General features: G+C 41.8%; 1 protein-coding gene across 1 annotated transcript in view; it reads right to left on the reverse strand.

Moving 5' to 3' along the window:
* Positions 1-23,613, reverse strand: part of mydgf (myeloid-derived growth factor) — a 78,341-nt gene that overhangs the window by 37,039 nt on the left and 17,689 nt on the right. Inside the window, exons 2-4 of the mRNA XM_078555712.1 lie at positions 19,654-19,704; positions 17,037-17,098; positions 15,913-15,994 (exon numbers count right to left, since the gene is read on the reverse strand). Of these exons, the coding sequence (XP_078411838.1) occupies positions 15,913-15,994; positions 17,037-17,098; positions 19,654-19,704 (195 nt within the window). The remainder of the gene's footprint in view (positions 1-15,912; positions 15,995-17,036; positions 17,099-19,653; positions 19,705-23,613) is intronic.

Genomic DNA, 23,613 nt, shown 5'->3' on the forward strand with positions numbered 1-23,613 from the left:
TGGTGGAAGCAGGTTCAACTGGAGCATTCAAAAAGGAATTAGGCGTTTATCTGAAAAGAGAGAATGTGCAGGGTTACAGGGAGGTGGTGGTGCAATGGCACTGGATGAGTTGCTCATTTGGACAGCCGGTGCAGACACGATGGGCCGAATGGCTTCCTTCTGCGTCATATTCTGTGAGGACCCATTGTTGAATACGCAATGTGGTTTGGAATGTTGGACTTACCTAAGAGCACATGAACAAGCTTGAAAGCGTTCACAAACGAGCACCGAAACCAATCCTAGGTAATGCTTACCAAAGCTACTCTGACATAAACGTGTGTTCCCTGGCTGAAAGGCAGGAAAAGCGGTGTCTGGGCTTCACTAGAAAACTCTTAAAATCCCACCTCCCATTGCCAATATTTCTTGCACAGCCACATGAAAGTAAATTTGCGATGGAATTAAGGAGAAAAGACACCATTCTGCAAAATAGATATAGAACAAATAGACTACAAGACACCAATCCCCATACTTCATAAAGCTCAAATAGTATGCAAATGATTGAGAATATAATTAATTCAACCTGGCAATATATGATCTATGGATTTTAATACAAAATGCAAAGTGCAGCAAACTATTCATTTTAATTCTAAATTGAGAGCTGCAATTTACAAGGTATTGTAATTATTTATATACTGAAATGTTCATAGTTGTGCAAACCTTGCACAACGGTTCAAGAAAGCAGCTCACCACCACCTTCTCAAGTGCAACTACAGCTGGGCAATAAATGCTGGCCCAGCCAACGAAGCTCACATCCCATGAATGAATAATAATAAAAAAAATATTTTATACTTTGTCTAAGGGGAGAAGAAATAAACTAAAACCCCCAATTCCCTTCCCTTACTGTCCGTAATCAGTGATTTATTGAAACGGTCAATATATGTGTTTCTTAGCCATTCTGGGTAAGTGGTCAAGTTAAATAACAGCAGCAGGCTTTTGTGGGTTTAAATAAAGAGAATTATTTATTCGCACACATACCCAGAAAAATGTAAACACTACATCAGTCACACATCACACATTCAAGAAAGATACAATTAAAGAAGATAGTGCACTTCTACAAGGATTAGAGCAGAAGAATAGTTAACAATACACGTGTTTAGATTGTTATAGAAATAAAAGCGTCTTTGCGGGTCCAATTAAGTAGTGAGTCTTTTCTACTGAAATTGTGGTTTAGATTAGTTCAGATAGCTAAAGTCAGATATCAGGGTTATAGCAGGGTTCCTTCAAAGAGATGAATGCTCAGCAGGTCATGAAGTTAGGTACTTGCAGTTTTTTTTTTTAAAAATCAGGGTGTCCAGATGGGCTTGATGTTTTGAATCAGGACGGGAGGCTTTTTAAAGACTTTACAGCCTCCCTGTTCTAAAAAGGCAAAGATGGCACAGCCCTGTTGCTGATGCTCTTGCAGTGTTCAGTGGTCTCTTGCAAACTGTCCAGTTCTTTTCTGGGTCTTCAGATTAAACATGTTATCTCCAGCCATTTTCAGTCACATGACCAATACTGGTATTGTCCACCCAGAAGGCTTAACTGAAAGTTATTGCCATACAATGGAGATAATGAATGAGCTCTTCACACTTAGGATGACTTGGCTTCTGCCCAGTTCTCATTGTTAGGGTTCCAAATTGGAGTCTTGGGCTGGAATTTTCCAGCCCTCCCGTGCTGGGGCCAGCAAGCCATTGAAATCTCCGTTTACATTAACGGAACTGGAAGATCCTGCCGGCGTGAGGGGTTGGAAAATCCCCGCCATGAAACCTTGGTTTGTGTTTGGGGTGAATCTCCAAACATGGACAAGTATAAATGCCACAGGTAGGTTCCATCTGGGCGCATCCGTTCAAGGGAGAGGCCTCCACCCAGTATTTTTCAATTCAGAACTGTCCAGAAGCTTGATAGTCTTTGTTACAGCTGCAACTCACCTGACTCTTGGCAGCCATTTTAACAGTTCATCAGTGTTCATTTTAAAATATAAAGACAGTTCCAGAAGCTTCTATGTGAACACAGTCCATATGTAAATTAATGACTAGGACATGCCTTCACTGGGCATGATACTTGTTATAGTTATGCCATCATCACAATTCAGCTGCCATGATTATCTATTAATGAGTGGGAAGCCAGATGCGGCTGATCTAACTAGCACATAAAGGACAGAATTTTGACGTCGGGCGGGGTCAGCAGGGGCAATCTGGAAGCCGAACGCTGCCCACGATTGGGGCCGGTCCGCGATTTCACACTGGCAGACCTTCACATGCTGCAACGCTGACTGTGTCTGTGGGGGGAGCATGAACTTCACGCATCTGGAAAAGTTCCTTGAGGCACAGAGCTGCCTCAGGGAGATGAAACAGTTTTGGAAATAAAAAATAAAGAATTTTAGGGTGTTAAAAAACATGTCCCCTCATGACTCTGTCACATGAGCAAGGATATGTTAGAAATTAAGATTTTTTTATTTTTTAATGACGGGTCGAAACCTCATCCTGCCCATGGATGAGGTTTTGCAAAAAATGCCTTTGGCCACCTGGCCTTTTCACCTGCCCACCCACCTAAGGTTGAACAGGCAGTGAAAAATTTAAATCAATTGGATTGTTAATGGCCTGAATAGGCCCTTTAATTGTCGGTGGGTGCACTGCCAACTCCCGCGTGCGCGTACCGACCGAAGTATCACGTGAGTGTGCAATGACATCGGAACGCTCACCTGACATCATCACGCGTCATTTTATGCTTGAGCGGGTCTGGCGTGCGCCCGCTCAGCAAAAAATCCTGGCCAGAAGATTTGCACAATTTGAAAAAATAAAAATGAAACTGAAAGATGAATCTTTCTTGGCCAAATATTAATTCTAGGTCAAACAATCCAGTTCCATTGCTATTTTGGCATCTAGACAAAAACCGTAGCATAGCTGTGCAGCAAAGTCACCAAATGGATCATATTTTGGCAACTGATGTGAGATAACCTCAAGGAGATGGTTTAGCTTCACACCAGCTTAAATACAAGTGCAGCAATGCAGGACAACCTTGGAAACATTCTTGTACTTATAAAATGCAATTTTTGACCTTTTTAGTTCTAGTAAAGAACCAACAGTTTGATCAGCTCATAAAAACTAGAAATATAATGTGGCTGATGAGCAAAGTTCTCCCCATACTTGTATACAGAGGTCAGATTTTCTTGTTCAGAAATTAATTTTGAGCAGAGTGGAAAACTTAGGGCTGCTTGCTCTGCTTTGTTCTGAAGCAGGTATCAGTGACAAACTGATGGTTACAGAATAGTGAGACTTCAAATCTACAATGATCCCGCTGTGCAGCAAAATGATTTCTGAAGGCATTACATGCCAAAAAAATGTAAAATTTACATTATACTCTATGCTCCCACTGATGAACATATAAAAATTTCTTAAAACCAGAATGTTGATACTTTTAACCCAAAAATGTAGTTAACGCCTATATAATAATACAATCTGCCCCACGGGAACAAATACCCCACAGGATGAAACATTTTCCAAATTATATAGACTTGAAAGTAGCACTATAAATTGTAAAAGGGAGGCCTGATCGTAAAAGCAGTCAGACATGAAAACTCCTATCCTCCTATTAATGAAACAACTGTCACGTATTCAGTTAAAACTAGGATTTCAGTGGTGTATTACTAGGTGTTACTGTCAGTGTGCATGTTTTCATTTTATTTGTTTCCAGGTTACTGCCATAACAATAATGGAACCAACATTGTAACTACCTCCAAGACGGGTACCTGCTTTAGACTAATGCAGAGCCAGCTCAGTATCATTGACTTATTTTTGCACTTCTTCAATAGGTTTAGTTAGTTTCATCAGAACTCAATGCTCAGATGATGACTGAATTCTTTCACTCCCACTAGAAGGGATTAGTAAATTGCTGTCTATTAATACAGATTTTTGTGATGGCAGGAAGAGAAAGATAATAGCTGCATGTCAGGCCATACAAAACTTCACCCGTATCATAGAGGTAAAAACAAAAAACTGCGGATGCTGGAAATCCAAAACAAAAACGAACAGAAATACCTGGAAAAACTCAGCAGGTCTGGCGGCATCGGCGGAGAAGAGTACAGTTGACGTTTCAAGTCCTCATGACCCTTCAACAGAACTGAGTAAAATTAGGAAAGGGGTGAAATATAAGCTGGTTTAAGGTGGAGTGGCGGTGGGGGGGGGGGGAGGTTGTTGGGACAAGAAGCCAGTGATAGATGGAGATAACCAAAAGCTGTCACAGATAAAAGAACTTCAAAAGACAAAAGGCTTCTTCCTCGACCAGAGGCCCGAACAATCCCCATCCACCACTACTCTCCTCCGTCTGGCTGAACTTGTTCTCACACTGAACAATTTCTCCTTTAACTCCTCTCACTTCCTCCAAATAAAAGGTGTGGCTATGGGTACCTGCATGGGCCCCAGCTATGCCTGTCTCTTTATGGGGTATGTGGAACATTCCTTGTTCCAGTCCTACTCCGGCCCCCTCCCACAACTCTTTCTCCGGTACATCGATGATTACTTCGGTGCTGCTTCATGCTCTCGTCCGGACCTGGAAAAATTCATTAATTTTGCTTCCAATCTCCACCCCTCCATCATTTTCACATGGTACATCTCTGACACTTACCTTCCCTTCCTTGACCTCTCTGTCTCAATTTCTGGTGATAGACTGTCTACCAATATCCATTACAAGCCTACCGACTCCCACAGCTACCTTGACTACAGCTCCTCACACCCCGCTTCCTGTAAGGACTCCATCCCATTCTCTCAGTTCCTTCGCCTCCCGTCGCATCTGTTCTGATGGTGCTACTTTCAAAAACAGTTCCTATGACATATCCTCCTTCTTCCTTAACCGAAGTTTTCCACCCACGGTAGTTGACAGGGCACTCGACCGTGTCCGGTCCATCTCCCGCGCATCCGCCCTCACGCCTTCTCCTCCCTCCCAGAAACATGATAGGGTCCCCCTTGTCCTCACTTATTACCCCACCAGCCTCCGCATTCAAAGGATCATCCTCCGCCATTTCCGCCAACTCCAGCATGATGCCACCACCAAACACATCTTCCCTTCACCCCCCTGGCGGCATTCCGTAGGGATCGTTCCCTCCGGGACACCCTGGTCCACTCCTCCATCACCCCCTACTCCTCAACCCCCACCTATGGCACCTCCCCATGCCCACGCAGAAGATGCAACACCTGCCCCTTCACTTCCTCTCTCCTCACCGTCCAAGGGCCCAAACACTCCTTTCAAGTGAAGCAGCATTTCACTTGCACTTCCCTCAACTTAGTCTCTGCATTCGTTGCTCCCAATGTGGTTTCCTCTACATTGGAGAGACCAAACGCAGACTGGGTGACCGCTTTGCAGAACACCATCGGTCTGTCTGCAAGAAAGACCCAAACCTCCCTGTCGCTTGCCGTTTTAACACTCCACCCTGCTCTCTTGCCCACATGTCTGTCCTTGGCTTGCTGCATTGTTCCAGTGAAGCTCAACGCAAACTGGAGGAACAGCACCTCATCTTCCGACTTTACAGCCTTCAGGACTGAATATTGAGTTCAACTATTTTAGATATTGAACTCTCTCCTCCATCCCCACCCCCTTCCCGTTTCTTCCCCCTCCTTTTTGTTTTTCCAATAATTTATATAGATTTTTTCTTTTCCCACCTATTTCCATTATTTTTAAATGTATTTCCACCATTGTTTATTTCTACCTTTTAGTATTCCCCCACCCCCACTAGAGCTATCTGTACCTTATCTGTCCTGTCTTATATTCTTAAATAGCACATTTCTTTAGATAATATCACCACCTTCAACACCACTTTGTTCTTTTGTCTGTGACAGCTTTTGGTTATCTCCACCTATCACTGGCTTCTTGACCCAACAATCTCCCCCCCCCACCCTTAAACCAGCTTATATTTCACCCCTTTCCTAATTTTACTTAGTTCTGTTGAAGGGTCATGAGGACTCGAAACGTCAACTGTACTCTTCTCCGCCGATGCTGCCAGACCTGCTGAGTTTTTCCAGGTATTTCTGTTTCTGTTTTCACCCATATCATGCCTGGCTCAGAGCATTTTCAGCCTAGTGTTAATTACTATTTGCATACCATGAACATTGGTTCAGCGATCTTTTAACATTATTCAGCTGAAAATGGCGTGAGGAAACCTCCACAAGAAAATCTGTCTTAAAAAGATATTGCTTTACCACAGATAACACTGCAAACTCCAGCAGCTAATTTTGGAGAAGAATTTGGAGCTACTTCCTGTGTTCTTAATCAGAGCCAACTATTTCAAGATGCTTTGCTCATACTAACCCAGCATTTGCAGATGAATGGTAAATAAATTATTCTGAATATATGCACACAACCTTATCCATGTAAGTTTTCAGTACACCAAGCACATTCAATGTAATCTTTATAATTAGAAATTCTAAACATAGTTGTAAACTTTCCTGTCTCTACATTGCATCAATACTACTAAGGTGATTATTCCCTGCACTTATTTTATTTACCTGATCCAAACTCTTCTACAAACTTTAGTAAGAGTTCAATGCACTCTTACTATACTGGCATCAACACATATTCATGTCACCACCTAATCAGATAACTACTTGATTTCAACTACTTGTTTCCCTCAGTCTTCTCTTCCTCATTTAATTCTCCTGTAATCCAACTGCACATCATTTAGCTGCTGCTTCCTGTTTTATCTCATATTGAATACGTTGTACCTATACCCATTGAAGTTTAGAAGAATGAGAGATGATCTTATTGAAGCATGTAAGATCCTGAGGGATTTAAAAGGGTAAATACCGGAAGGACGTTTCCACTTATGGGAAAGACTAGAATCGGGGACACAGTTTGAGAATAAGAGGTCTACTGTTTAAAACAGAGATGAGGAGAATTTTTTTTCCTTCTCAAATGGTGATTAGTAGGTAGAATTCTCTTTCCCAGGAAGCAGTGGAGGCTCGGTCATTGAATTTATTCAAGACAGAGTTAGACAGAGTTTTGATGGACAAGAGAGTCAAGGGTTAGGGAAATGGCAAAGTGGAGTTGAGATTACAACCAGATTAATCATGATCTTATTGAATGGTGGAGCAGACTCCAAGGGCTGAAAGGCCTACTCCTGCTCCTAAGTCCTATGTTCCTATCCAGCTCTGAAGAAGGGTCATACATACTCAAAACATTAACTCTTTTTCTCTCTCCACAGATGCTGCTAGACTACTGAGTTTTTCCAGCATTTTCCGTTTTTGTTCCTATGTTGGTCGTGCTCTATATGACAAATCTTCTAACTCTTCACTTGGATTGATTGATAAAAAACATCATGACTCAAAGACACTGTGCAACAAACCCTTAGAGATCCTTTTTGCGCTTTCTGTCCCCTACCCTTCTATCATTCTTCGGTTCTGATGAAAGATCACCTCAACATGAAACAAACTCTGTAGACTCACATGAAGGTTGCTTACAACAGTGAGTTGATAATGTCCACAAAAATTCTAGCAGAAATGCCTTCAAAAAACAGAAAATTGGATGAACAAGAGTCTTTTGGGTCACAGTGGCATTTGTTGAAGCTGTAACTTCATTGCAGTACACACCAGTAAATATTTCAACTGTGACAAAAAGCTGATGCAATACATTTTTCCACATAAAACAACTGAATGAAGGTGGATTCATGTGTCACTTGGATAGTGATTTGAAAGAATATTAACATTCAGGCTTTAAGTCACACTACTGAAGTCATCAACATGATTTCTTCCAAAGACAAAACAGTTGGTCTATTGAAATAAACCCTAGCAAGTTGCATCAGGCAAAAAACGAAGGAGAAAGAGAATGTGTATTTTATATAATGCTTTTAATGGCTTGAAATTCTAAAGCACTTTACAGCCAATAAAAAACTTCTGAAGTAGTCACTAATGGAATGTAACATGGCAGCCAGTTTGTGCACCGAGATTCTAAAGCACTTAACAGCCTGTAAAGGACTTCTGAAGTACAGTCACTAATGCAATGCAACATGGCAGCGACTTTGTGCACTGCAAGATCGCACAATGATATAAAAGCAAAATACTGTGGATGCTGGAAATCTGAAACAAAAACATAAAATGCTGGAAAAACTCAGGTCTAGCAGCATCTGTGGAGAGAGAAACAGTTAATGTTTCAAGTCTGTATGACTTGCTCAGAGCACAATGATATAAATGACTAGATTTATCTGTTTTAGTGATGTTGATTGCAGGATAATTAATGGCTGAGAGATAAATATTGGCAAGCACTCAGAATTCCTCTGAAAGTATCATGGGATCCTTCAAATGCACCTGAGAGCAGACATGGCCTATGCTTAATGGTTTACCCAAATAGCAGCACCTCTGATAGGGCAGCACTCCCTCAGTACAATACTGAAGTTTCAGCCCAGATAGGCCCAAATCGTCTGGTCTCCGATCGTCAGAGGCTAGACGCAAAGTCAGAGATGCGCGTCAGGACTTCCACAGGAAGTGACCTACTTGGGAATTGCCTGGGAAGTTTTAACTTCTGATGGGAATTCCCCTGCTCCCCAGGACACTCACAAATCTCGGAGACTTCAGAGAGTTCCGATTTACTCACCTGAATAGTTATATAGGAAATGTTAGACAAAAGAAACCTAGCCTAACTCCTAGGAACTCCAGAATTGACACCCCAATCACTCAATGACCGCACCCGCCACCGATGAGCCGACCACTCCCCTGACCACCACCTCAACCATGAGCGCAAACTGGACTCTTAAAACTTACCATAAGGAAGCCAGTCGTAAAAAGGGGGCATTGTCCTGTCTTGCCCCCATCCCAACTCTACCCTGCTGCAATGGAGCTCTTCGAGGGATGCTACGCTCTGCACTTCTGGGAGAGACCCAGCAAGAAGTGCGGAGCAGCGTCGAGTCAGGAGAAAGTTTGAGTGGAACGGCAGTTCAACGTTGATTTTCGCTCCTCAGAAGATCCGGGCCATTATGTTCTTAAATCTAAGACTGAGGCTTGAATTCACGATCTTCCGATTCAGACGTGTCAATTCCAACAATGAGCCTGCATTCATTTAACAAGATTACTATGCCTGCTAGCTACATTAGAATACCCTGCATTCATCTAACAAAATTACTATGGCTGCTGGTAGATATTTGTGTTTGTACTTGTAAAGTTCTTTTTACAATTACATTTAAGGTAGAAGAGATAAGAAACCAAAATCTCCTTTTAAGATTAATGTCACACATGTAACAATTGATTTACATAGTCATGTAGAGGATGCCGCAGTTTTTATTCTCTAAACACTGCCGCATTGAGAATTCTAGATCTAAACCATTAAATTGAGCGGCTGACATAACTAATTTTATTTTTACAGTTTCCCATCTGCCTAATCATCACACTGAAGTCAATTGAAACACAATATGGACAGTAACAATTATCTCCTCTGAAATGCACTATGCTTGACTAATGAGAATGTGAAGATTTCTCACTAGCATGCTAAAATCAAAGCGTCAGCTGTTGAAATCCTAAAAAAAATGGCAGAAACAGCCAATTGTCATTTTTTTTAGCAACTTGGAAGAAAACATCACCCTTATTTTGCTGTAATACATACTGTCACGGCTCACAGGGGATGGCGTGCTGTACTATCAAGCCCCACTGTTCCCTGAGCTGCGACAAATGTGAAAAGTTTGGCCAAACCACCAGATTGTCCCAATTCTACCCAACTGTTTAATTTAGGTCAACAGAAAATGAGTACCAGGTTTGTGAACGTAATAAGTAATTAACTGTATTGAACAAATTGTCTTTAACTAGTGACAAAAGAAATATGAATTGCTAACTTCTAACACTAACTTAAACTCCACCCCCTTCTTAAATCCTGACACTCACACAAGACACATAAGACATACAAAACATGGATTTTAAGGATGGGATAAAACGGTTCAATAGCACCAATCTGGAGTACAGGATTCGATGGGTTAGTTTTGATCGATGTCTTCCAAATTCCTTTCAGGTCTTTGTAGGTGACACGGGGTGGTCTTCCAGCACTTTCAGTGTTTAGTTCACTGGTTGAGAACTTCCTTTTCAATGTCTCCAACAGTGGTTTTCCCCTTTTCCTTTTTACAGGGGTTTCCTTAGTGAGAGAGCAGGTTATAGAGATATGAGGAAAAGAGGTTTTAAGTGTCTTCTCTTTGCAGGTCAGGAGCTTTCTGCTGCACTGCTACCACACAAGCTCTGGTCATCTGGTCAGGAGCCGATTAAAATGCTGGTGTCAGGCAGCTCCCTTGGTCCAGGACTCCTTTCCAGCACCATCCTGTCTTTCATGGTACACTCTGTTCCAGGGCTGCAAAACTGTATATATCTCACATCCTGTTCCAGTAGATGTGTCTTTCAAACTGTGGCCATTGTAATTTTAATTCACGGTCCAACAGAAGTAAAAAGATATGTTCTTTTCATTAGTCTCTTGTGATTCATGCACTAAGACACCCAGATCCTCTGCATCTCAGAGCTCCGCAATCTCTCTCCATTTAGATAATATGCTTCTCTTTTATTCTTCCTGCCAAAATGGATAATTTCACATTTTCCCACATTATTCTCCATTTGCCAGATCTTTGCCCACTCATTAACCTATCCATATCTTTTGGTAGCCTCATGTCCTCTTCACAACTTATTTTCCTACCTATCTTTGTGTCATCAGCAAAGTTGGCAACCATCCCATCCATCCCTTCATGCAAGTCATTTATATAAATTGTAAACATCTGAAGTCCCAGCACTGATCCCTGTGGCACACCACTCGTTATATCTTACTAACCTGAAAAAGACCCATTTATGCCTACTCTCTGCTTCCTGTTAGCCAGCCAATTTTCTATCCACGCCAATATGTTATCCCCTACATCATGAGCTTTTATTTTCTGCAATAACCTTTGATGTGGCACTTCATCAAATGCCTTCTGGAAATCTAAATACTGTAAATCCACCAATTCCCCTTTACCCACAGCACATATCGCTTCCTCAAAGAATGCCAATAAGTTGGTTACACATGATTTCCCTTTCACAAAACCATGTTGACTTTGCCTGATGACCTTGAACTTATCCAAGTACACTGCCATAGCTTATTTAATAATAGCTTCTAACAGTTTCCCCATGACAGATGTAAAGCTAACTAGCCTGTAGCTTCCTGCTTTCTGACTCTCTCCATTTTTGAACAATGGAGTTACATTTGCCATCTTCCAATTGAATGGACCTTCCCCGAATCTAGGAAGTTTTGGAAAATTAAAACCAATGCATCAGCTATCGCACTAGCCACTTCTTTTAAGATCCTAGGATGAAGTCCACCAGGACCCGGGCAATTGTCAGCCCGCAGCTTCAACAATTTACTCACTACCACTTCTCTGGTGGCAGTAATTTTCCTGAGTTCCTCCCTCCCATTTCCTGATTCATAGCTGCTTCAGGGATATTATCTCTATAGTGAAGACTGATGCAAAATACCTGTTCAATTCATCTGCTATTTCCTTGTTTTCCATTATCAATTCTCCAGACTCACTTTCTATAGGACCAACGCGCAGTTTGTTAACTTGTTTCTTTTTAAAATATTTATAGAAACTCTTACTGCCTATTTTTATACCTCACCACCAACTCTCTCAACTACTCCACTATTGCTAAATTAGCAGACTGCTTACCTGACATTCATTAACGGATGAACAGAAATTTCCTCCAATTAGACACTGGGAAGCCATTGTTATTGGTCCCCACTCCAAACCCCATTCCCTAGCTACCAATTCCATCCCTCTCCCCAACAATTGTGAGACTAGACAAGACTATTCACAACTTAGTGACATACTTGACCCAGAGTTGAGCTTTCGCCCATATGTTCCATCATCAATAAGAATGCCTATTTCCAACTCCATAATATTGCCTGCTGCTGAAACCCTCATTAATGAATTGGTTACCTCGAGACTTGACTATTCCAACAGGTTCCTGGCTGCTCTCTCTCAATAAACTCCATTAGCTTGAGGTCATTTAAAACTCTGTTGCTCATGTCCTAACTTGCACCAAGTCTCATTCATCTATCAATGCCATCAAATCCATAGCAGCATGTAATAATTTTCTTGCATGTCTTAATGGGCTCCATCCTGCGTTCAAATTCACCTTTGAAATGGAGCAGTCGAATGAACTCTCTTCACTTGACATACTAGTTGAGAAATTTGCCAGGGGGCTTTCCACCACAGTCTACTGCAAGCCTATCTTCACTGGTCAATACATGCTCTCCCCTCCCCTCATCTCCATGCAAGCTTAATGCTGAGATAGGACGCATCAAAGGCATCCTGCGGAGTAATTTTTAAAAAAATTTATTCATGGAATGTGGGCTTCGCTGGGTGGGCCAGCATTTATTGCCCATCCCTAATTGCCCTTGAGAAGGTGGTGGTGAGCTGCCTTCTTGAACCGCTGCAGTCCATGTGGTGTAGGTACACCTACAGTGCTGTTAGGAAGGGAGTTCCAGGATTTTGATCCAGCGACAGTGAAGGAACGGTGATATATTTCCAAGTCAGAATGGTGAGTGACTTGGAGGGGAAATTCCAGGCGGTGGGGTTCCTATCTATCTGCTGCCCTTGTCCTTCTAGATAGTAGTGGTCGTGGGTTTGGGAGGTGCTGTTGAAGGAGCCTTGGTGAACTCCTGCAGTGCATCTTGTAGATGATACACACTACTACTGTGTGTTGGTGTGGAGAGAGTGAATGTTTGTGGATGTGGTGCCAATCAAGCGGGCTGCTTTGCCCTGGACGGTGTCGAGCTTTTTCAGTGTTGTGGGAGCTGCACTAATCCAGGCAAGTGGGGAGTATTCCATCACACTCCTGACTTGTGCCTTGTAGATGGTGGTCAGACTTTGGGGAGTCAGGAAGTGAGTTACTCGTCACACAGCTCCCAGCCTCTGACCTGCTCTTGTAGCCACAGTATTTATATGGCTAGTCCAGTTTAGTTTCTGGTCAATGGCAACCCCCAGGATGTTGATACTGGGGGGATTCAGTGATGGTAATGCCATTGAACATCAAGGGGCGATGGCTGGATTCTCTCTTGTTGGAGGTGGTCATTGCCTGACACTTGTGTGACACAAATGTTACTTGCCACTTTTCTGCCCAAGCCTGAACATTTTCTAGGTCTTGCTGCATTTGGACATGGACTGCTTCAGTATCTGAGGAGTCGTGAATGGTGCTGAACATCGTGCAATCATCAGCGAACATCCCTAATTCTAACTTTATGATGGAAGGAAGGTTCTTGATGAAGCAGCTGAAGATGGTTGGGCTGAGGACACCCTGAGGAACTCCAGCAGTGATGTTCTGGAGCTGAGATGACTGACTTCCAACAAGCACAACCATTTCTACTCTGATCAGATCGTTTTGTGCTGTATATCATGCAAACTCACAAACGGGCCTAAGGTTGTCACTTTTGGCCCTGAAAAGTGCCTAGTCTACCTCAGATTACCCTGGAATGGCAAGGGGGTTCTCAAAAATTTGATCAGCAGGTGAGGCTAGTTGTGCATTAGCAACACGAATGGTATTCGCCACTAACAGAATGCTGCTGTCAAGCCAAAAAGATATTCTGCCTATCACACAAATGAGTGGTATATGGATTTCAGTGCCAGTGCGATGCTAGGTATGTAGGCCGTACGTCCCAAAGATTGGCTGATCGTATCAAACAGCATGTCCCTTCGCTGTTCACAACCGGCAAGGTACCGTACCCAACCAGCCCGTGCTTGCAAGACTCAAATACAGTGTCCAACATTAGATGTGATCCCATGATTGGACAACATTTGCAAAATAATCCTCAGTGTTCTAAAAAATTACATTGACAACCAATTTAAGATTGACAGTTGAGCTTGCAGTGTGACACATTTGAGTGTACCGGAAGCTACATATACTAATACACAGAGCCCTATTCTTTGCAAACAGAAGAACATGTACACACATTGCACCTGTTTCAGCTGAACAAAATAAATGATAGCCATTTGCTGGTTCATTCTCAAGGCAATGCCTTGAACAATCAAAATCAAGCTGCCTGGTTTAAATTTCAAACAATGCTTGGCAGTTAGCTGTCAGTCACCATTAACTGGTGCATTCTCCATGGCAACGCCTCTACCAGAGTCCACTTGCCAACCAATCGGCACTCTCTTCCCATACAGTATAACGTTGCTGTTTCCCCTGACATTGGTATTTTAACAATTGTCCTGATGAGTGCAAGTCGAATAGCTTCGACAAAATGTTTTTTTTCAGCTATACTCAAGTTCTGTGCTCGCTGACCTACACTATCTCCCGGTGAAGCAACCTCTTCCTTTTAAAATTCCCATTCTTGCTTTCAAATCCGATCACGGCCTCACCCCTCACCATCTCTGTAATCTCCTCCAGTCCAACAATCCTCCAATATATCTGTGCTCATCTAATTCTGGCTTTTTGAGCATACCCAATTTTAACTGCTCCATCATTTTGGTTGTGCTTTCAGCTGCGTAGACATTATGCTCTGGAATTTCTTCCCTATACCTCTCCACCTTGCTTTCCACCCTTAAAACCTACCTCTTTGCCCAAGCTTTTCGTCATCTGAGCGAAGGTCATCAGTTGGACATTAAGCAAAGGACACTGGCCTACAGTAGCTACTATGTTACATTTGTGAAGGACACAAGTTGCTTGATTGAGAGAGTTTATGGAGCTCTCAGAGGTGGTGGCTAAGATAACCCAGGTTGAAACCAGAGAGAGGTCATGTGACCCAGCTCTTGGGTGAAAACATACCGTACTTGAGCTGACAGCCAGAAAAACTGCCACAGCAGCAACAGCCCTACCCCATCTCTTTCTCTGAAACCTCTCAGCAAAACTGAGCTGTTTGCAATTTGAAAACCCACCAGAACACCTAATTGCTGCAAATTGAGAGTGCTTAAAAGGAGGTTTCTGAATCAACGCCACTGTCTCCAAGAGTAATGAGAATCAACCAGCCATGACTGCTCCAGTGAGAAACTCAAGTACCAGTAACTACTATGGAAAGTGACCTTTCAGCTGTAAACAAGCTCCTGGACAATGTGATTTTTTTTTTCCTGACTACTTTTTACTTGGCCAAGTTTTAACATCTGATACTCTGCTGAGTTTTATTTCTTTTTTGATGTTGTTGTTCTTGCATTAGAGGGTAGCTCACTGAATTCATTAAAGGCACTACATAAATATAAATTGTCGCTTTAAACTTTGCATACGCACAACAGCCACTGCACTTTAAAGTAACCTGTTGCATGTGATTTACTTTGAAACATAAAGAATACTTGCATCTTATATTGTTCCTCAAAACAGATTACAACGCATGACTGTAAACAGTTCATGACTGTCACCTGAAAGCAGTTTCTTCCCTGAATCACATTCTGACAACTTCACACCCAAGTTGCTCTATTTAGTATGCAAAAACGAAATCAATTTACTGGGGATTTATGGGTAGAGGTGGAAGCACGGATTACCAGCACCCCCGACACTGAAAAGTCCAGCGGCACTGCGCTGACCAGAAACCCGGCTGCCCAACCGCCAATGGGCAAAGATGACACCCAGCTCAACAGCAACCCATACAGTGAAAGCTGACAGGCTGCTGCCTTGCCTCTGCCGCACGTATTACAACTGTGGAGGTGGAATGACACCCTAGGTCCAGAGGTGGGCGGGCTGCCTGATGCCTTACTTGCATACCGTAACATGGGAGACAGGGCAGGGGTGAGAGGGAAGGCGGCAGGCAGGCAAGCCCCCGACATTGCCTTCAAATGAACTAATGGGGGGGGGGGGCACAGAATTCAGCCCATTGACTCAAACTGTCCAGACTATTTGCCTTTAAGAAAGGACTTAAAACGTGACATAATACCAGGCATTACCATTTTGCAAAAGGATATGACAAAAAACAAAATTTAATTACACTTACAAAACCATTTGCAAATTCAATTTTAGCATTGGTGACTTCAGCTTTAAACTGGGTAAAGAACAGGTAGGATTTTCCCTGAGGTCTGCAAAAGAAAAAAATGTCAAAATCATCCATAGTCAAGGCCAAGTTGTTTTGCAAAATATTTAACTCAAGGCATTCTTGTTCCCATTTTTTTTATAAAGCTTTTCCCTTTGAAATGAGATCCACCCTTCCCTTTCATCCTATTCATTTCCACTTAATAGGCATTATTCCCTACCCACATAGGAAGCAGACAACTGAGGTCCAAGACTTCTGCAATAACTCTCAGCAATCAGTTCAGGAGGTACAAACATGCAGCTTAGTTCTCCATGCAATCATGAAAATTTCGATGAAGTACAATGGTGGTTGTGTGAAATGGCCACTTGGACTGTGGAGCATCAGTATAATTATGGATTTTGTCTTTCCAAATGTCGAATGTCTCTTGAGCATTTTGAACTGTGTAAAACTACAGTGAAGCACTAGTGAGCACAGGTCTTCCACTGATGGTGGGAGCAGGTGCAGGAGCAATTTGAGGGAGCTGTTGATTTTTATTTAGAAAATACAGATGAAGATATTCTTTCTGAATCTATTCCAGTAATTTAATATTAATTGATCTGCAAAATGTGCAGACATTATCAATGTTAATAATGAAATATGGTGGAATGGCTGCACCTTTGTGCATGTTAGGGAAGCACATACTAAAAATATTCTGTACAAGGTCAACATTCCTGATTAGTTAATTGAGAAATAAATACACACAATACTATAAATTAGTTGTGTTTTTTAATACAGATATTGCATCTGCTTGTTGTGAAAATGAGCCCATACAAATATTTGTCCCCATTATAATCTTGTCAACATGCAAACTGAAAAAAGGCAAACTTAACTTTCTTTCCCATAGTCCCATGAAAGTTTTCTGATTTATATTGTTGACTTGATGCTACAGTAAAGCAGCATAACTGATATTAGGCATTATTTCTAAGTTTGGATTACTTGCTCAAAAAGCTTCACTGAAGTTATTAAATGAATTCCAAATAGGTTTAACTACGTCTATTACACGTAACAGTGCTTATTCAAAACACTCTCATAAATCCTTATTCACTTACCGCCAGACAGAGCAAGAGAACAGCTTGTTGTCCTCACTGATGCCTACACTCATGTGCCATCGCTGCAGGGAGAAAGCAATTTTGCTTCATCAAACAAAGGCGTTTATAAAAGAAAACCTTCATTATTGCTGTGCTATAGTCAGTTAATTTACAACAATCACAGCAGCTGCAAGATTTGAAAATTAAAAGCTGCAGTCTTTTAAACTATGGTTCCTAAAAAGCATATTGAAACAAATTTTTGTGTGGGAGATGTCAAATCAGACAGAAACACAAAATTGGCAGAATATTCATTCAAATCAGATGTAAAGTGATTAAATGATAGGCAAATATTAACATGCTTAATCTTCACAAATTTAAGTTTCAAACATAAGCACTAAAAACATCTGAAGAAGCTTCTTTAAGCAAGTGTGAGTAGTAAGCAAGCACAAGAAAGCAGCTCATCACTCAGTGCAGCTAGACACAGTGAGCGCTTGGATAGTTGGCAAATGAGGGAATTTGGTGCAGTGAGGACTTAAGTGGCTACCTTATAAAAAGACTTCATAAAAGAGCGGCAGGCCAGGAGGCTTTACAAGAGCTAGCTCAGTCCATGGCTCCAGAGGTGACCGGCCAAGTTCTGAGAAAATCAAGTGTGATATTACAGGAAAATAGGTAGTCAATTGGTTGGTGAGTATTTTTCTCATTTACCTTTCAAAACTTGGATAATTTTAGTAATTGTAAGGTTTTATTAGTAGTGTAAGGTTTACAAATAGTGGTAAAGCTTATTAGATTGACCGTTGAGTATTTTCTTTTCATGTGAGCTGGAGAATTTCGATCAGGGTAAGTAGAACATTTATTGAAATAAGAATATAAGCACGCAGGACTAGAGACATTAATTAAAATGCAAATCAGTAAAGACAATTATTTAATTAATTAAACGCTATAAAAATGGCAGGGCAGGTAATGCGTGGCCACTGCAGAATGTGGGAATTCATGGACACCTGTGTGATCCAAAGTAAACATGTCTGCAGCAAATGTCTGTGGCAGGAGGAACTTCGGCTCAGAGTCATTGAGCTGGAGGCTGAGCTGTGATGCATCAGGGAGGGTGGGTAAGTTATCTGGACGTTTGTTCCAGGTGGTGGTCACACCCCTTAGGATTGTCTGATTTGGTCCATGGTCAGATACAGGGCAGCATGACTGCGAAAGAGGCAGGTGAGGGAATCAAAAAGGTAGATGTGGAGGAGCCTCAGCCTTTGCAATTGCCCAACAGGTTTGAGGTCTTGCAACCTGAACAGATGAAAGTAGGGGCTGCAGGGTCGATGAGTGCACTGACCTAGGCATAGCAAGCTATTCAAGCGGAGGAGAGTTAATAGGACTGTAGTGGCAGTATGGAACAATATAGCCAGGGATATAGATGCAGTTCCCTGCAACCAAGAATGAGAGTCCAAAAGGCTGTGTTGCCTGCCCAGTGGCAGGGTTCAGGATGTCTGCTCTGTGCTGCAGCAGAACTTGCAGTGGGAGGGGGAGGATCCAGCTGTCACGGTCCATGTAAGCAGGACTTGGAAAGATGTTCTGCTTTAGAGAGTAGGAGCAGCAAGGGACCAAATTAAAACCCAGAACCTCAAAGGTAATAATCTCTGGATTATTACCTGAACCACTAGCAAAGTGGTGGAGGGTAAATAAGGTTAGAGAGTTGTAATTCTGGTAATTCTGTTTTTGTTTTGGATTTCCAGCATCCGCAGTAGTTTTTTGTTTTTATCTAGAGAGTTGAATGCTTGGCTCAAAGTTTGGTGTGGGAGAATTGCTGAGACACTTGCTGAGATAAATGTTCTGGTGAGTCATGTTACTAGGGCGGTAGAGAAAGCTTTAAACTAAATAGTGGGAGTGAGGGATCTTGTGAGAGAAGATATGATAAATTAGAGAGAGGAGAAGGCAATAAAGCAAAAAGGGAAATGGTAGTGTGTGGCTGGAAGGGACAGAGCATGCTTCCTGAGTTATCTAATCATAACAATTAAAACATCAGATTAGTTACAGAGCAAACAGGGAAATTACAAAGGATAAAGGATTCAAAGAATGAGCAGAGTCTACTAAAATAGGTAACCTTTATCTTCAAATCAGGAAATTTTCCCCAACACAAGCCAGAGCTGTGACTCTTGCTGAATTTGACTGTGCAGGCTCAGTATAGCCATCGTGCCCAAGTGGCCAAATTTCACCCTTTATTGGGTGTGTTTCTTTAAAGAATATGCCACATTTTAGCTGAGTATAAATAGGTGCTTGTGGCAGTTATAGACATAACGGCTCTCAGGTCAGCTAAGATTAAGTTTATTCTCTCCTATTTTTCCAAAACAAGATACATTACTTAGTGATTATGGAGAATTTGCACTTTGTTGTGGAAACTGGGAACTCTATTCATGTCTAAGGGAGGCAAATTTTCCTGTTTCATAAGCATCATTGGGAGGAGGCAGAGAGATGTTTAAACACCAGAACTTTAGGCTGTCTGCTTGCATTGCTCAGTGGTATTGTATGACTGCACCATTCAAAGGTCTTTAAATATTTTGAACAATTCTGCTCCAAACATATATGCATTAATTTAACCACACACTAAGCATAGGTACATCAATTTCACTTGGTCACCACTAACCTCATTGGTTCCTCCTTGAGATGCATATGTGAATGTACATACATGTTCACCCTAAATGGAAACAAAACGTCAATTTTCTTGATAAGGCAATTTAATCTGAAATTATACTTATTGCTTGTAATGCACAATTTTGGTTCAGGTTACAATCTTTTTTTAGTAGATTAGAAAAGCTATTCAGGATATCAAAGCTGGAATGCAAATCAGTGAGAACGGTGATTAAAAACCTCTATCTACCCATTGTGCAAATTAAAAAGGGCAAAGGGCATCAGCAAATTAAACATTATCGCTTCAGTTTTTACTATTTCCAGTTTTTAATCCATAACTCAACAAATATAATAAACAAGCTCTCATTCACAAATTCAAAGCAAGTTCTCATGGTATGTGTGGAACGTCACCCTGGACTAATCAGGTGGTTACTTTGCTGCATTAATCAAAAGGTGACGTCGCTATGAATGCTTGGTCTCCACAAGTCAGCCATCCTCGTGGTAACTTTTCTGACACGACCTGCTTAAATCCTAAAAGATGAGGAAGATCACGAGACCCCAATTTCATGACCTGTATTCATAAGGAAAATCAAGGTCAAGCAAATTTCTGCCCTTCTGCTTCACATTTTGTGTGCTGAATATATTTAAAAATTTGGAATGTGGGCCTCACTCCCATTGGAAGAGAAGTACCTGTTGTATGTTAACTCCCATGGGTGCTGTTGAGATGGGCATTTTCAACATTAGAAATATCACAGCGTGATAGAAGAAATTTTAATTTGATGTACTCTCACTTAACTTTTTATTCCCTCAAAGGTCATTTCTAATGCCTAAAATAACCGTTTAAACCAATTAAAGAATTACCAACTTCACAAAACGTTAATTTATTCACAGAGTTGTCTTGTGTTTGAAGGTCTTAACTTTCACAAGTCTGGTTTGGACCTTGAAAAATTTGCCCAGAGCTGTGACTCTTGCTGAATTTGACTGTGCAGGCTCAGTATATCCACCGTGCCCAAGTGGCCAAATTTCACCCTTTACTGGGTGTGTTTCTTTAAAGAATATGCCTGTGTTCATCTGAGTGTGTGGCAGCATGTGCTTGCAGGAGAGAGAATGAAGAAAAAAGTAATGGCTTCTACATCTGTTCTATGCACTATGGAAACTACTTTATGCTTGGTGGTGTGGGGGGGGGGGGGGGGCGCAGGAAAGAGAAACGGGGATAGAAGAGACTTCATGTTAGTCCTCATGTATTTTTCCAAAGCAAGTGAATTCTGGATCAGCTAATCATAGAAGTGTTTAATGACATTTGGAAAAGGTAGTTTCCAATTCCTTAAGTCCATGAGACAAAAATCCTAATTACTAACACTTGTGAAACAAAGATAGAGAGAAAAGTCTTTTCTCATTCTATTTTTTAAAATTGTACTTGGGGGCTTTGTTTGCTTTCAGAGTGTGGCAAACAGGAGCATGAAGCATCAAAAGTGACAGGGGGAAAACAAGCAGGAACAAGGAAATAGGTTAAGGATGAGTGGCTTTTAACCTTGAGCAACCTAGTGAGTGGAGTATTGGGGGAGGAGAGGAAGTGAATAGCAATTGGCAGCAGAGAGCGGGTAAGGGTGATGCGAGTGACAGCAGAGCAAAGGAGAAAGGAAGATATAGGGAGGGGTTGAACATGTAATACAAAGGGTAAGAATTGCCATGATTGGTATGTGGGATAGTAGGATAGGGAGGAGGTTGTGACAGGTGAAAGGGTAGGAGTGATTTGAAAGGAGCAGGATGTTGATAAGAAGCATGAGTGATTGGGAGATGAAGAAAAAGGAACCACTGTGGACCATATTTTCCCCAAAACCCTACTCCATCCCAAATGCAGCCTACAGCCATTGGTAGCTCATTTCCCCAGAATACCTTGTGATGCCAAGAACTGATGGCAAAGTTGCTCACAATTTTGAAGTTCTGCTCCAGACACAATGGGTAGAATCTTACCTATGTCGGGCAGGCTGGGTGGAAGCGGGCGCGGAGCCGATCGCCACCCGCAATCAGCTGCGCACCACCATTTTACATGGGCGGGCCAATTAAGGCCTGCCCAGCGTAATACGCAGCCAGTAGCGCTCAGCGCTACCTGTGCAGGTGGGGGGAGAAGGGAGAGTCGGGGCTTGTGCTCTTTCGTGCATCAATCTCCCTGAGGCACAGAGCTGCCTCAGGGAGATTAAGTTGATAAAACTTTTTAATAAAGGGAGTAAAAAATTATTTAAAGATGGCCCATCATGTGACACTGTCACATGAGCTGGGACATGCTTGTGAATTTTGCAAAATCTAACTCATTATTTTATAAAAACTTCAGGAAACCTCATCCCACCCGTGGTTCCCTGAAAAACACGAAGGCTGCTTGGGCTCTTCACTTGCCCGCCAACCTTAAGGTTGGATGGGCAGCGTTGTTAACAACTTTAATTGCTTTTTCAATGGCCTTAATAGGCCGTTGACAGTTCGACGGACGCGCAGTCGCCTCTGGCCTGACATCATCGCGCGTCATTTTACACGTCGGACCTGTCCTGCACGCCGACGGCAATATTCTGCCCAATGTTAGGACAGGTAAAAAAACATTAGTTTGTACTGCAATAATTATTTTTCCCAGTTCCCTGAACTAAAGCCTGATAAGGATGCACCAATAACAGAATATAATAGTGCATGTATCGGGATTTACTGCCAGTGACATAAAATATATGGTGGAAGCGGTTTTAACATGTAACTAGCCAGTAGTCAGTGTGACAGAGGAACATTAGAGTTGATCCCATTTTTATCTTTCTAAATATTCTCACACCCACGTTCCAGCAGGACATACTAGATAGCAATCATGAGAGATTTGTAATGACTTTTCCCTCCCCATTGCCCCAAACCCAAAAGCATTTATGTTTTTACATAGAGCATTTCACATTCAAAATCAAAAATAATTTACTTGACAAAGTGGTTTAGTCATTGTGATGTAAACAAATGCAGCAGCCAACTTACACACTGAAGGACCCCATAAACAGCATCAAGATAAATGACTAGTTAATCTGTTTCAGTGGCATTAGTTGAGAGATATATGGTAACTAGAACAGCAAGAGAATTTCTCTTCAAATACTTACATATTGCTGAATGGGGAGACGGGAGCTTGGTCTAAAGTCTCATCTAGACAACAGTGCCTCTCAACAATATAGCACTCCTTTGATAGTGCATTGAAGCGTCAGTCTACATGATGGGGAGAAATTTTACTTACCTGACCCGCAGGGAGCAGTAGAATTCAAAACCTTGGGAACCTGCAATTTCAGATTTCCCCAATAACGTGGAGTGGAAGCTTCCATGGCCAGAGACCAGCCTGATTGTTCAGAAACCTCAAGGGGAAGGTCTATTCGGTGGAGGAGGGGGTGTGGAGTTGCCAGATTGTGGAGGTTTCTCAGGCTGGCCATCTGGACCCATGAGGTAGTTGGGAAACCACTTAGTTTCTGAATTCACCAAGCCCTTGCCTAATGAAGCGATCAGCACACAGAAAGCCAGGCCAACAATAATTAAAGTCAATGAAAGACAATGAGCCTCACAGCTTCATTATCATACTTTAAGTTCTAATCTGCCTCCCTGGTCAATTTGATCACTCACTCAACTTTCAGATTCAGTTAAAGATGGAAATGGTTGGGTTGGAGGTGGGTTTGGGTCAGGAAACAGATTTTTCAGACTTTAACCCTGCTATCTTACCAAAACATGCCTGTTTTTTCAGGTTAAAATTCAGTTCTATATATTCAAGCTGTATATCAGAGTTTGAACACAATCTTCTTACTGAGGTGAGTGGTACAACAGAGCCAAGCATGTTTTACTGCCACCCCAATAGAGATAAGTGGTCTTGTATCAAATAAACATCAAACTTGTGGTCTTTTTGTCAATGAGTCAGTTACATGCTGCTTTATTCCAGAACTTTCGTTGAAGTTATATTAAATATTATATGGTGATGTAA

The sequence above is a fragment of the Cetorhinus maximus genome, chromosome 13 (assembly GCF_964194155.1).
Source record: "Cetorhinus maximus chromosome 13, sCetMax3.hap1.1, whole genome shotgun sequence".
Lineage (NCBI taxonomy): Eukaryota > Metazoa > Chordata > Chondrichthyes > Lamniformes > Cetorhinidae > Cetorhinus > Cetorhinus maximus.